Source organism: Talpa occidentalis, unplaced genomic scaffold (genome assembly GCF_014898055.3).
Source record: "Talpa occidentalis isolate TD23 unplaced genomic scaffold, MPIMG_talOcc4v2.1 talOcc4.15, whole genome shotgun sequence".
In the NCBI taxonomy this organism is placed as follows: domain Eukaryota; kingdom Metazoa; phylum Chordata; class Mammalia; order Eulipotyphla; family Talpidae; genus Talpa; species Talpa occidentalis.
Genome location: NW_023601543.1, coordinates 65,671,566 through 65,687,554, shown reverse-complemented (window position 1 = coordinate 65,687,554; position 15,989 = coordinate 65,671,566). Strand labels below are relative to the sequence as shown.

Here is a 15,989-nt window from a genome sequence, read left to right as displayed (position 1 = left end):
TGGTGTAGATCAGGGGTCAGCAAACATTTTCAGTCAAGGTAATGTTTTCAGTCAGTAAATATTTTCAGCTCTACAGGGTATCTGTTCTCCATTACAGCTAACTTCACTCACCATTGCAGTATGAAAGCAGCAATAATCAACTTGTAAACAAATGTGTATTGCTATATTCCAATAAAACTTCATTTACAAAAACAGGTAGTGGACTGGATTTTGCCCAAGGGCTATTGTTTGCTGACCTTTGGAATTGAAGGCATTTGGTAGGTTCCAGCCTTGGGAATAACTGCATATACCTGAAGTCTTGATAAGGTACTTCAGGGAGAAGCAGGGCATAGATAATCCAAGGGATTAAATAGAGTTGGAGTAGAGATTACCAGCTATGAGAGCTAGAATCTGGGCTTCTGTTGGGAGCTTAGGTGATTTCACAGGCTTCTACCATCTCCAAATTTGTCTCACCCAACCTGTAATAGCTGACGTGCTGGGACAGCTTTAATATGTTTCATTGCTGTTCTTAAGTACAGTATGATGAATCTGGAGGTATAGAAAATACCAAGAAATTCCAGAAAGTTCTGCAACATTTGAAGGGACAGGTTACAAATTCATTTCTTAATGGTATAAGAATGATCAATATCTGCCTTTGCAGATGAGGAAACTGAAATACAAAGTACAACAGCTTGTTTAAGTTTGCACAGCTAGTGAATGGAAATACCACAGTTTGTAGCCCCAGAATCTGGTGCCAGAGCTCACACTCCAATCTTGTGCACTTGAAATGCTCTCTCTGACCATGCAGGAGGGTGGGCAGGAGAAAAGACACCATAAACTAGTCAATGCCTACCTCCCTCCAGAGAATGTATTGCTGGATTCCCCCCTGAGGATGGCGCTATTATAATGTACTATAGCTGCAGCACAGAGCTGAAAGAGATTCACTGATTAGTCCAGCTGTTAAAAGCATCAGAGCTGAGAGTCTTTGATTCCATATTGGCTCTTTTTCTTCTATACTCTTCTGCTTATGCAATAAATTCACCCATTTTGCGACCCCCGTTGAAAACCAACAGCCATACCTAAAAGCTGTCTGAGAAATGGGACAAACAAGCATTTCTTAGCATCCTGTTCACTGACAGTTCTGACGTATAAGCTGTAAACCATTATCCAAAGTTACTCTGAATTCAGAGAAGCACTGCTCTTGTACTATAAAACCTGGTAAGAGTTCCTTATGATGGTCTCCTTTTTTAAGCTGACTAAAAATCAAAATGCAAGTCTCAGGTTTTATTCCACACACCTGGCTCAGCTGCCATGGGCCACTAAGCAAGTTGGAGCTTAGTATCGTTAGGGACCGTGGACCCCAGTCTGAAAACTGCCCATGGCTTTGTCTTTATGTGGTTAATTCCATTATTTTAGAGCAGCGTAGGGGAGGAGAGAAGAGGGAAACTGAAGGGGAAAGTATATTCAAATAGGCTACTTGGAATCCTGCTGATAAGCTAAGTATTTGGTTCAAATACATTTGAAGCAATTTGGAGAATTATGCATTCAGCCTAGAAGTTAGGGAGATCCAGAAAGTGCTAACCAATATGATCCTGTTACTACCGCACAAATGTTTGATCTGTGGGGCTGTTTGTTTTTCCAAATATTATCACTACCATTAAGAACAAAATTAGTTTGACCTTTTCAAAAGCCTAAAGACTCTGTCCCCATAAAACACCAGGAGAACTATAGGAGTGAACTTCTAGTTTGGTAAACATTCTGTTTTAATCCTAATGGAATTACCACCAAGCTTCTTAATGGATTAACAGAAAGTCCCAGCATGAACATACTGGCTTCTAATAGAATCCAAACTCTTGATGAATCATAAAGAAAAAATTTTAAAACCCATCTTTGCCTTAAATGAATTAAAAATCTTTTGGGTTTTACCATGAAAGACCTTTTTAATTTCTCTCTCTCTCTCTTTCATTATATTATATATATATATATATATATATATATATTCATATTCTCTCTATATATATACACACACAGACACAGACACACACACACACACATATATATATATAGGGAAATAATTTAAATTTTGATTCTATCTCATTTTGCCTCCAAGTAATTCTTGTTGGGCTCCTCAAGGCACAAATACTTTATATTTGGAGAAATTTCAAATTTTGAATTGTCCAAATAAAAATTCCAGGTCTTTTTTTTTGTGTGTGTTTGAATTAATATGGTCACCATAGGCATAGGTAAGATTTTTATCTGGGTATGTGTATGTGGGTGTATGTGTATGTACATGTATATATGTGCATATTATGTGCATGTGCTTGTATTTTGGACTCTTCCCCAAATCCCCCTTTATTGCTCTTTCTCTTCCTGGTGCATTGTCTTTAACCAGAATTGGAGCAGAGGACATACCCTAGGCAGCAGGTTTTGATCTGCATTCATATCCAAAAAACTACCATTCCCTTTCACTGTAGGTTGAAGACACAGTGAACTGTAAAGCCCATGTAACTGACAACATGGCTGAATTTTTGTGGGGTAGGATGCTGGGGCTGGGAGAGTGAATGAAAAGGAATCACACTCTCATAGCCCCCCACAGAGGTAGGTCAGTTCATAAAGGAAGATCTAAGTAAATACCAACTATGTTCTTGGGGGAAATGAGTACTTTATTTGTAAGGAAAAAAATATAAGTGAAAAGTTCATGAACAAAGAACATTACAGTTTCCAGGCATATCGGCTATATATATATGAATATTCCTGTATTAATAGCAGTTAGGGTTTAATTGACTTAAATCTGTAATGAGATTAGGCTAACATGCATTTAATAATTTTCTGATCATTATTTCAACGGAGACTAAGCAGAGCTGCTGAACATTTCATGCAAATGTCTCAAACTTTGGCACAAGAAGATTTTTGAAGTTTTTAAAACTGTGTAATGCACTAGGATCTATAAAGGGCACCACTGTCTACCTTCAGATAATCTTAATATAAAAGTAGTGAGTTTGGACCTCCCTGGTGGCCGAGGGATTAAGGCTCAGCGCTGTCACCACTATGGCCTGAATTCAATCCCCAGCCAGGTTGCTGACCCACATATGGCACAGCAGACCTCTCCTGTCTCGCCTGCTGCTCCCCTCAGCAGTATATTTCAGTAGATCTGCCCGTTCTGCTCCCCACTCTGTCTCTGGTGAATCTTCTCACCCCCCACAGTTATGGCCTACACCCCAGTTCTTCTATGCATAAATAAGTAAATCTTTAAAAAATGTAATGAGCTCATGATTAAAAAATAAGAAAATATATATACCAAAATATATATACCATGAACTTTTAAAAATCACTTAGGAGCCCTTTTCTTCCTAGAGATAGTTCCCACTTCTCATGATTTTTCTTCTCGTGGCCTTTCTGTGTGTACATATAATTTTTACATAATTGAAACTACGTTGTATATGCAAATTTGCATCCTCTTTTTTATTTTGTGCTTCATATTTTCTTTTAATTGAAAAATTGTTTTCCAGAAGTGTCAGCTGTTACACTGTACCACTGCCAACACCAGTTATTATAAATCTTTACTAATTTGATAGTATCCTCTGTTAATTTGTACGTATGTGATTATAAGTATTGTCACATGGTTCCCAATCATGATTACATGATTCTGAATTTTTGATTTCACATCCTTTGTTCATTTACTATTGGATGTTAGTATTGTTTTAGTATTGATTTGTATGAGTTCTTTTTTGTTATACATTTGGCAAATTCATTTCTAAGATACAGCAAAAAAAATCATCGAGCTCTTATATGCAAGATTTATGAGATGGAGATGAATTTCTAAATTAACAAAAGTAAAATTGTATTTTATAGGGTTGTGCAAAGTTTCTACTTTCATGTTGACTCAGATTGAATTGATCAATTCTTTGTGTAAAATATAAATAATTTACATCTTTAACAGACTCCATCTGCAATAGTATTTTTAATCCAGGATTTGCATTATTCTCTGCTTCTGTAAAATTCACCATATGATCTATAGGTATAAGAATCAGGGTAAGTTCAGCTCATTGGAGGCCTAGGCTGCTTCTGATTGGTTGTTCTGCCACTATCAACATGGGCTAATCCCTGTAAAGTAAAAAAAAAATTCTGACACTAAAATGAAGATTTATCCAGGACTATTGCGATAGTTGTCAAGACATATACACAAAACCAAATTAACAAAAGACTGTGGCAATAGGGGGGAGAGATGGGACAACCCCAAATACAGCCAAGTCACCTGGGGAATTATAACCAACAAGTAGAATGAGGAGTCACTGAATGGAAAATTACTTAGAAGAGACATGGATGGTGGGGATTCTTACTAAATTGACTAAACAGGATTTTTGCCAAAGGCAGGCCAGGGTAGGGAGGGGATGAGGAGTTGAGCAGATGTCTAGGGTGATCAGGTATCAAAGAGTAGGAAATTCTCACTAAACTATTGAGCAGGATTCTTGCTAAATCTAGGCTCTGCAAGCTAAGGAATGACAGGGTCTAAGGACAAGGTATAATTGAAATGAGAGCTTACAGGAGCCCATCTCTAGTTTGATAAAGGAGAGAGACTTAGTCACACCTCGTGGTCCAAGATAGCTGCTCTAGCTCCTACCATACCATCCTTATTTCAGTCTGCAGGGAGGAGAGCAAAGGGCAGAAAGAAAGGCAGGCCCCCTTGCCTTCAGGACATTTCTGAGAAGTTTCCCATATGTCTTTGCTTATGTGATGTTGGCCAGAACTTACACGTGGCCATACTTAGCTACAAGGGGGCTTGTGCATTGAACTGGGGAATGTAGTCTTTATTCAAGTTTGCATGTAACCAACTCTCACTTGAGAGTTTTACTAGTATAAAACAGTAGAAGGTATATTGGGAGAAAACCAGCAATCTGAAAAAATGGATGCAGTTAAGATCATGCATCTTATGAATCAGAATTATATGTTGTTCAGCATAAATCTGAAAGAAATTAATTGCCAGTGATGATTTTCTGTGAAGCACATAAGAAAGAAATAGCACATGAACGAAAAGCATTTATACTCATCCTTGGTGAATTTCAAAGAAATGGTGACTTGACATTTCTTATATACTAGTACTGATAACCAGGACACTACTGGAAGTGGTCTTTGTAGCAATCTTTGTCTATGAAAATTTGAGTCCCCATAAACATCAGCTAAAGAGGTAAAATGGGAAAACTTAAGTTTGTCTTTGCTAAGCATATGACTCCATTGCTGCATTTAAAATAGTTAATATAAATTCAATTTAGAGATATTTTAAGAATAAATTTCAGTCCTATGTTCATAAAAGTTGAAACTAAAATCCATATATGTGCCTCTGTTTAGCAGCAGGAGTAATTTTAAAGAATTTTTCAAGGACAATATGTTCTTTTGAAATGATCTTTTTTTGTGTGCAAATGTCCAGTTTCCTCCCATCAAGTCAGTTCTATCCTAGCATTGTCATAGCAATAATCTTCACAAGCCCAGTATTTTATCCTTTTTTTTTTTTTAATAAAAAGAAACACAGCTTTCCCACTTCTTACTGTACTATTGATTCTATCTTGCCTCCTCTTTTTCTAAGTAATTTACCATATCGGTGACAGAAATTTCTGCTCTTTCCAATACTCAAGATAAAGGTATCCTTTGGGTTTCAGATTGGTAAAAAAAATATCCCTGTTCCTTGTCAGACCAGGAAATTGGGACGACAGTTATTTCAAGGTATTCCCAGATGGAAGACTTGGTTTGGCAATTACATAGAGATCAATTTCTGGTATGATTTTAAACCGATAGCTAATAATCAGTTGCCTGTATAGGTGCATGCTTTTTGAGATCTCCAGCTAGATTCCTGCGAGCCAAGTCTTCTCCTGGCAAGACGTGCTTGGTGTCATCCCCACACCCGAAGATTTCGCCATGTTCTTTCTCCTCGAGTCAATTTCTAAACACATTCAACTGGTACTGTTCACAACATCCCTTTAGCAACACAAGTATTCTCTCAATCCTGTTCCTAGTTATTGTCTCTAAAATTGCTTTCTATCTAGAGGAAAACTTCTCCCCAGTTCTCAGAGGGGTCTTTCTTATTTTTAATAGCTTTTGATTTGAAAACTAATCAAAAGCTTTGTAATGTTTATTAGGACCAGAGTGATGTTAGTTGAAGAAGCTCCATTGGGGAGTGTTTGTGGTGGGAGAGTTTATGGTAGGAGGCCACTTGGGCAGATGCCACTTGGTGGGAGAAGCAGGGCAGGCAGAAGGAACCCTTTGTGTTTTATGAGACCTGGTTTTACACAAGGAAAGAAATAGTAGTTGTTTAATACAGTGTTCTTTCTGAACAAAAACATTTTAAGAGATTGAACACTAATGAGAGGAGCCTGGAGTAGGGGAAGAGTGCATATTTTGGAATATAAAATTCTGCATCAGAATCCTGACTGCAGCGCTTACTAGCCCAGTGACCCAACTCAGGTTTCCTCTCTGAGATTCAGCCTTCTTGTCTATAATGGGAAGCATGCCTTTCTCACAGGTTGCCGTCCAAAGTTTAATGGCTTGCAAAACAGAGTGCCTGTCATTATTAAGGGTAATTGTTGTGATGTTTAGGTTTAAATAATAGGTTTTGCACACCCAAGCTTCCATCAAGATGAAAAAGTAATACTCTTATATTCAGCATTGAGAAAGGAGGTCTGGTCACCCCTGGGTTTTCCTTAGGCAGATGTGCAACAGCCCCAGTGTTGAGGTGTGAGTGAAAGCTGGGAGTGCTACGGGCTGTGAACTCATCTACATCAGGCTGCTGTATCATTATTCCGCCCGCATATATTATTTCAGTGATTCTTGTCTCATTGTTTCTGGGTTGACAGCACTTTCTGGCAGTCCCCAGGGTCATGCTCTCTTAGAGGAGACTGAAACTAACCCTAGGCAAGGCTGAAGCTTGCAGGCATACAGCACAGGCTGATAGCAATACCTCTGCAAGTCGACGATAATAACGAGAGCTAATATTTACTGAGTTTTCATTGTATTTGTTGGGAAATAGGTTTGACTGGAAGTGACAGAGAACATATTAACAGTTTAAATGTGATGGGAATATATTACTCTCTCATGGAAAGGTCTGGGTAGTTTGGCAACTTTGTGATACTGTTAGATGGTTCCATTATAGTGTGGGTCTGGGTGCCATCTTGAGAGTTGAGCTTTTGATCCAGTAGTTCTTTTCTATGTTCTCATCTCAGCCTCTTGGAAGGAAGGAGGATTTGAGACAAAGAGATACATACCTCTGTCTATTAGGGGCATAACCTAGAGGTTGCCTGTGTCATTTCTGATCACATATTAGCTAACCTTGAGTCTCATGACAAAACTAACAGAAAGGACACTTGGACATATAGTCTTTTATTGTGAATGGCCATGAGCCTCACCAGATATCCCACTAATAGAAAAGATGAGGGCAGACATATTTGGAGACACATACCAGAATTGTTTCTTCTCCAATTTCTGTGCTTTACTCATTACTCAGTGCTCACAAAGGTACTGTCTTGAAGCTCACAACAACCCTATGAGGTTGTAACTATTATGGTTTTTGTTTTCCAGAGGGGGTGTTTTTGACACAGAAAGGTTAAACGTCTTTATGTCCTGAGACACAGATTAACTGATTTTCGTAAAGTCACCAAAGAAATAAGTGGCATTGCCAGGATTTGAATGCAGATTGTCTTGACTTCAGATTCCCATAATCTGAAGCCACCACATACTCCTTCCTTGCTCATTATCTGTCTTAGTCCTAGAGGTTTAGCAAGAGGAGATTGGGGATTGTTTAAAAGCTTCAAGGAATCAAAGATGCTTTGTGAATTGATACCTATTGCTTCTGTTCTAAAATCCCTCTTATTTGGTGCAAAATAGTGTTCAGTGCATTTGGGTCTACACAGGATAACAAAAGAAAAATAATGTTACACAAATGTGACAGGAATTTTAATTAAAGCAATTCCTGATTTGAAGGGAATGTGTCTGCACAGTGATAAAGCAAGCAATCTTAGTAATGCATTGAACATTTTTGATGATGGGATAGCAAATAATGAATTCAGGATGTCATCAGAATATAGAAATAAAAAGATCCTATCATTCAATTACAGTTGAAATTTTTTTTCTCTCTTCAGCCTTTAAGCTTTCAAATACATATGGGTCATCAATTCACATGGTAATGTGAATATATCTGTAGCAACAAGGAGATCTAAAGAAACAAAAAGACACTGATATTTTAAAATGCAAGAGCGTCCTGAATTTATCTCAGATGAAAAACCGGTGTCAGCTGGAATAAAATGTCTTAAGCTTTTTTTCTTTCCTTGCATCCCTGTAGTCTTCATCAGTTTTGAAAGTTGGTTTTAGCCATATTTATCTGTACTAAACTTTTTCATCCATCTCCTATAATCTGCTCTTCAGACAAGCACAAACAGACACAATAGTCATTTAATATTTTCAAGAATCAAAATTTGCTTTCTGAACAGAAGTGTAGGAACAAGGAAGATAGAAAAAAGTTCTAGAATAATCTGTCATTTTCTCAGGCTTATGTTACTTTTTTTTGCGGTGTATGTGATCTGAATTTTAGCCCATTTTAATTGTACTTTATTCTTAACAGGTCCAACATTGTACCTTTGTTTCTCATCTCATTCTCTTTTTAATAATGATGGCTTCCTATTATAAAGGCCTTTATAATTTAAAAAGCTAAGTACTACCATAGTTTATTGCCTCTGGATCTCAAATACCCTGGGAGGAAGAAAGGAAAAGTATTATCTTCATTTTGAAGTTGAAGTAACTGAGATCCAGAGGGGTTAACTGGAATGGCCAGTGGCATCTAGTAAGCAGCGTGGCTGAGCCTGCCTGCCTCCCTCCCTCCTTGCTTTATTTGCTTTCACTTTCTTCTTCCTTCCCTTCCTCTCTCCAAGTGACTTCCTAACATAAGCTTTCTTTTATTCTTTCAGTGACGTGAGATCTATTGTGTTGTAGGTGATGGTTATGTGCTGCAAATTCAAAGCTGAACAAAATAAATAATGTATAGTCTTGCCTTCATGGAAATTACAGAGGATTTGGGAAGACAAACATTAAGCCAGTAAAACCAGCCCAGCTCTCTGTGTTTCCATTTGCAACTAATTCTTCAATTGGACACATTTTTTCCTGATAGCAATTACCTTTCTATTGCCCCTCCTCCACTTCTTTAGTGTCTGAAAATGGCTGTGTCCACTTAATATGAATTATCCTAGATATGGCTGAAGTAGGTGAATTTATAAGAGAGATTTGAAATACCTGGAAACTTAATATTTTGTGGCAGCCTATGGAATTCTTCCCAGCTGATCCCACTTGTCCTAGAGCTAGCTCCCAGAGTTTGGGGGGCAGTTAGCTCCAATTGCCCTAGGAATTCCCCAACTAGTATATTTGAACCTCTAAATACTTGCTTCCTGGTGGCCTATATGTACTGAGCCCCAAGTCCAAGTCCTTTCAGATTCTAGAAATGTGAACTAAGTGAAACCCTATTGCTAAATAAATTCGGTTCAGCACAGCATAAGGGGAGAGGCAACATAAATGTTTGACTTTATGGCCATGGTTTCTCTCAGGGGTCTTACCCCCTCTACTTTAAGGAACTGCAAAGTGGTTAAAATGTCAGATATCTGATCATAGAATTTTTTTCTAGAAGAAAATAACCTCTAAAATATCCTGAATTACCCCCACTTTCTCAGTTTGTTACTCTCTGGTCCACTAGCCTATTCAGATATGAGTGCTGTGTGAGATTGCTATTTTTATTCCACTCATTTTGATCACTATGTTTCTTTATTGCACTTACATGAATTTTTATAGATTTTGAATTGGCAGTGTTTTGTTTCTCCTCTGGTCTGTGGTATTCAGAAATCTATTGCAATCCCCAAATAATATAATTGTGGTTTTCTTTTTGTGCCCCCCAAGTTTCAGACATTTACTAATCAATGTAAACCCCAATATAATATGCCAACATGATTTTGTGCATTTAGGGGAAGTATTTCCTGATTGAATGGAAAGTTGTGCTGATGGCTTCCAGAAGACCTTCATTTTAAGCAGGTTTATAGTGAAATACTTCATGTAGAAGCCTGGGCCTTCTTTCTTCAGTTTGCTGTCATCTACGCTCACCAAGTACAACTTGTGTTGATCATTGGGACCCACTTTGCTCCAGGAGCCTGGGTTATTCTTTCTGTTCCAAATAACACCTGGGTTGAACAAAGCCAGACACATGATGTACAGCGCTTGCTCCTGTCCCTCTGGCTCCAGTGAAGACGAAGAGGGGGATCAAGCCAGGATGCCTCTCATCCTGACTGGTTGTAGGAGAGACCTTGGGCTGGAAGGAGAGAGAACAAACCTGCCAGGCTCTGGACTAAATTTCTGCACTGAAGCCATTCGTTGAAGTAGTACTCTACTTCCAGAGTAGTGCTATCCAAATTTGGCGGTATATTACACTAAATAGGAAAGTTTTAAAAATATTATGTAGGCCACACCCTGAACCGATTACATTAGCCTCTGTGGAGAGGAGACTTGGGAAATGCCTTTCCAGGTATTTCCACTGTATAGCAGAATTTGAGGACAAATTTTCCAAACCAGTGCTGCTCATCCTTGAATCACCTGGAGATATGGTTAAAATGCAGAATCTACTCTAGTAGGTCTGATGTGGGACCCGACACCCAGCATTCCTAACAAACCCCTAGATGATGCTGTTATTTCTAGAACAAGGAACCCACTTTGAATACCCAATTCTACAGTGTATTTTTGTGTACATACATCATATAACCACACATCTTTACAGATCACAGGTCAGCCAGGAAAAGCAGGGATATGGAGCTAGCATTTATTTAGTACCTATGTGCCAGGTACCATGCTGGTAACTTTACATATATTATCACATCTAATCTTAAAAACTGTCATATAAGACCATTATTGCCCTCAGTTTAGAAATGAAAAGACTAAGCTGGAGTGGGTCACTTATTGCCTAAGTTTGGACAACTAATTCATGAGGGAACTTGATTCAAACAGACATGTCTGACAGCAGAGCCCACAGGTCAATGGAAATTGTTGGGAACCCTCAGACGCTAAGCAGAGCATTTCGATCTGGAGTGGTGGGCCAAGTCTTCGTAGCAAATTCTTCTTAGATCACTTAAGGAAAGTGTTAACAAGTTTGATTTCCAACTCTACGCTGGTGAAGTATACCTACACAGGTAAGGAATGTAATATTACACCTGCTCCTGGCCTGGGCTTGTGCTCCAAGGTAATGGTGTCAAAGATATACTGGAGAAGTTAAGGGAAATGTAAGCACACTCTCATGACAAAATAGTGATTTTTTTTCTCCTCTCCTTCCAGGAAGCTGAAAAATGAACTCTTAGAAGCAAAACGTAGAAGTGGGAAGACCCACCAGGAGACCAGGAGAGTCTGTGTTCACTGTCAGAAACACTTGGGCTTAATCTTCGACCGGGGAGACCCGTGCCAGGCCTGCTCACTCAGAGTGTGCAGTGAGTGTCGGGTCTCGGGCCTCGATGGCAGCTGGAAGTGCACAGTGTGTGCCAAAGTCGCGTGAGTTCCATTGCCCTGGTGTGAATTTTGTGATTTTGATGACTGAGGGGATTGGACTAGCGGAGGAAGCCAGAGAGAAAGCATATTTTAAATGTAGGGATAGAGAGAAAGGTTAAAAGTGTCGCCCAAGCACCACAGGCTCAGCAATGCCTAGGCAGGTCTTGTGTGTGTGTGTGTGTGTGTGTGTGAGAGAGAGAGAGAGAGAGAGAGAGAGAGAGAGAGAGACATAACAGTATTTCTACTTTTAAACACTACAAAATAGAGCAAACTTAGTACTCTCACAGAACCAGGTCTCTCTTTAAGTTTCAAAACCACCCAGGGCTTCCTCTCTTAGATCCCCAGTTGGCTTCTCAGAAGGCACAGGCTGTTTCCCTTAGACCTCCTCAGACATTTTGGGTGGCTGGCAAGATGACTATGAAATATGAAGCATGCTTTCCAGATCCGCTGAAGAGCAAATCTGGAGTAATTGCTGAATTTCCTTCAAACCTCCTTGAGAAATTAGAGACAGCCAAGGGAGGCAATCTTCTCACTCACTCTGTTTCGTCCACGGGAATAGAGTGGCCGTGAGCTTCACTCTGCTGGCCCGGGTGCTAGTCATGGATCTTTGTTCTCTAAGTTCAGTGAAACTGGAGTCGAAACGTGACACAGTCTCTACTACTCCTGAGATCTGCCCAACTCCATTCTTTTGAGACATTTCTCCCTGGATCCACAGGTATGTCTTCTCTCTCTCCAGTTACCTTTATCTCCTTTGTCCTGGGAGATCTCTAGTAATGTCATCTGAAGGCAACTTCAAGTTCATCTTTCTCTGCTGTGGTTGATGTCGCAGATGCTGGTATCACTTGGTTGGTTTGGAATTCATGGTTTCCCTTCATATTTCATCCTCTTATAGGAGTAAGAGATTATCTTAGGAAAAGTGCATGTTTAGTAGTAAGTGTCCGTGATTTTCCATTCCATTCCCAACTTCTTTGAATGTCAGCTCCTGCATTCTATTGCAGATTCCCATATTGGGTTTTTAGACTATTTAACTAGTGTTACTTTTCCTATACTTTTTCATAAAACTGATCCTGAATTGAGTAATTCTTATCACTTCAACAATGCATTGAGCTAAGCAGTCCTAAAGAAATGAAGCATTCATTTTATTACTTTCCTGGGGTACATTACTTTGATTTTGTTAAGTAGCCATGTTCAGTTCTTTGTCACACAAAAATAAATCTCCTTTAGTACTTAAAACTGCCCATAAAGAGGGAACTCTCTTTGTCAAATCTGGGGGAATGGACATTGATGGGATCATTGACATGGATCACAGCACAGCCTTTGTCAGTATCTGTATTTTCTAAACTGAGTTCAGTCACCTGCAAGTCAGGATGCAAACATACTTCTGGATACCCTCTGATTTTTCCCATGAAATCAAATTACTGATTTTGGATCTTTCTCCATATACTGATACAGATAAAGTAGCATATCCTTATAAAGTATCAAGAATACTCTTTGAGATAACAGGATATGTTTTCATAAAAGTATCATATCATACTTTATCATATACTTATAAAGAATCAATAATCTGCTTAGAAGCAACAGGATACGTTTTCGATTTGGTTAAGTAATGTGAAAGTCTGTTGTACACAGAAAACACTTCTTAGAAAGTTTGTCTCAGAACGAGTAAGGGCTCTCCAGTTTTGCTCCCCTTAATTTGTCATTTCATGATTTGGCCATAATGGTTCTTCCAGTATCGTAAAAAATGAGTCACTGAGGAAGTAATAACTAAATGAACAGAATTTCCCCAACCCTAGTTTCCTGTGCTTACAATTTTGCAGGAACATGTGTCCCACTCAGCTCTTAGTGACCATTAGAAGGCAATAAATCAAGTTAACAAGAAGCAAAAACTAAAAGAAATAAGAAAACTTGGAAAGAGTAGCATCCTTGTGTAATTGTGCACACATATGCACATGGCTTCTCTCTCTTTTTTACTAGAGAGTAGTTGCACACATAGTAAGTGCACATTGAGGTTTCTCACTTTCAGCGTTATTGATATTTTGGGTGACTTGATTTTCTTATTGGAGCAGGGGGTCTGACCTATGCATTGTGCTATGTTTAGCAGCATCCATGATCTCTACCCATTAGATGCTAGTATCACCCCCTCATCCGGAGTGACACCAAAAATTCCTCCTAGCATTGCTAAATGTCCCCTACATTACTACTAGTTGAAAAGCACGGGTGTACTGCTTGGCAAAGTATCCCAATTTCTGTGTAACTGTCATTAGGTGAAGAAGTGGAACACTAGAACCACCCCCAGAAACATTTCTCACTCCTCCTAATCACTACTCCCTCTTTTCTTTCCCAATATAAATAGTATTTTGTTAACACCATGGATTAATTTTGACTTTTATATACTTTATATAAATGGAATCATTGAGTGAATATTTGTTTGCTTATAACTCTTTTGAATAACATATTTATAAGATGGATCCATTTCTGTTGCATGTAATGGTGACCTATATTCATCTTAACTCTTTTATAACACATTATATATTATAAAACATTATACATATAGTGTGTTTATATGGATTTATATAACCTTCTACCATTGATGGATGTTTAAGGTGTTTCAATTTTCACCTCTTACAAATAATGTTATTGTAAATATTCTTGTGCATGTCTCTTGGTGCACATGTGGGTATCTTTTTTTATTGGATAGGTACATGGGAGTCAAATTACTGGGCCACACATATACTGCACATGTTCACTTCCAGTAGATAATTCCAGTTTTCCAAAGTAGGTGTGCTAAGTTCCCTTCTCACTAGGCATACAGAAGATTTGCAATTACTTCACATTTTTACCCACCATTTTTAAAAAATAATTTTGTTGAGTGTACAGTGGATTCATTTGCATTTTCTTTATTACTAATGTGAATGGGGATTATTTTCATATTCCTCCACTATCCAAAAGTAGAATGTTCTTATTTGGTATGATTGGGTAGGTTATTTTTGGGTCTGAGGATGCTCAATAAATTTCCATATAAATTCATGGTAATAGCATTCCCATATCCAAAAATATAACCTGTCAAATCATACCAGATAGGAACGTTCTACTTTTAGATGGCAGGGGAAACCTGGATGTTTATTCACCATTTTTTTTTCAAAGTGCTAATTCTAGTCTTATGCCTATTTTTTTTTTTTTTTTTACTGGATTGCCTTTTACTGACTAATTTGAAGGTGTTCTTTATTTTGCATGTGGACCATGTTGGTTACTATTTTGCATATCTCTTCTCCCCCTTTTATTTGCCATTTCATCTTCATTCTTCTCATGCCTCTTCATTTTCTCCATTTGATGTATAGAAATCCCTCATTTTAAGTAACTCAATGTGTTGTCCTTTTTCTGTATATTTAGTGTGATTTTTTTCTGTATTCTCTTAAAACTTTTCCTAACTCCTAAATCATGAATATATTCTCCAATTGGATCTTTTGTAGTTGCTAGGTTTTGGCTTTTACCTTAAGACTTGCACTCTACTTGGAACTGATTTTTGTGTACGCCATGAGTTATGGATTGGTTTTCACATTGCAATATGGGCATCTGCTGGGCATACTGACATTCATCGAAAAGGCCATCCTTTCCCTACTGGTCTATTCCACAAAGCAGTGGTCCTTTCTGGGCACTCTGTTATGTGTCTCACATTGTGCCAAGGCACGTTTTATAATAAAGTTTGACCTCCAGTTCCATTGGTACTTTGTTCTTCTAGTTCAGAAATACTCTGGCTAGTCTTGGCCCTTGGTATTTTCATGCAAATTTTAGAGTCAGCTTGTCAGGCACCGCAAAATACATGCTACCATCATTTTTCTAGGGAGTCCATCACATCCATAGATAATTTGTGGGAGAATTGATATCTTTCAATCTCTCAAGTCCACTATCTGCCCCTCCATTTATTTGACTTTAATGTCTCTCAGTAATATTTTATACTTCTCTGGTGCGAGATTCATACTTTATTAGATTTGTTCAAAGCATTTTATTTTCATGTTAGTATGAATAGTATTTTTCATTTTTATTTTCTAATTGTTGATATATAGAAATGTATTTGATTTGGGTAGCCTTACCTTTTATTCAGAAATCTTGCTAAATTCACCTATCAATTATAATCGCTTCTGTGGAGTTTGTCATATTTTCTTTATCCACAATCATGTCATCTGTGAAGAATGACTTTATTTCTTCTTTCCTAATACTATCTTTTTGGTACTTCCAATGCAATACCAGGACCTTGCACCCCTGTAGCTCCCTGTACTCTCCTCCTCATGCTAGTGTATATTTTACATGCCTATATATCTGTGTATATCTATACACATATGAATAAACACTTATCTATACTTAGAGGCTTAAATGCACACATATATTTTTGTAGTCCGTGCAGGCTGCTATAATAAAGTACTGGAGACTAGGTAGGTCACAAGCAACATAAACTTATTTTT

General features: G+C 38.2%; 1 protein-coding gene across 7 annotated transcripts in view; it reads left to right on the top strand.

Annotated features, from left to right (window-relative positions):
• Positions 1–15,989, top strand: part of SYTL5 (synaptotagmin like 5) — a 185,814-nt gene that overhangs the window by 102,376 nt on the left and 67,449 nt on the right. For all 7 annotated transcript variants that reach the window (XM_054695781.1, XM_054695784.1, XM_054695785.1 and 4 more), the window contains one exon: positions 11,323–11,532. In XM_054695781.1, coding sequence (XP_054551756.1) covers positions 11,323–11,532 — 210 coding nt within the window. The remainder of the gene's footprint in view (positions 1–11,322; positions 11,533–15,989) is intronic.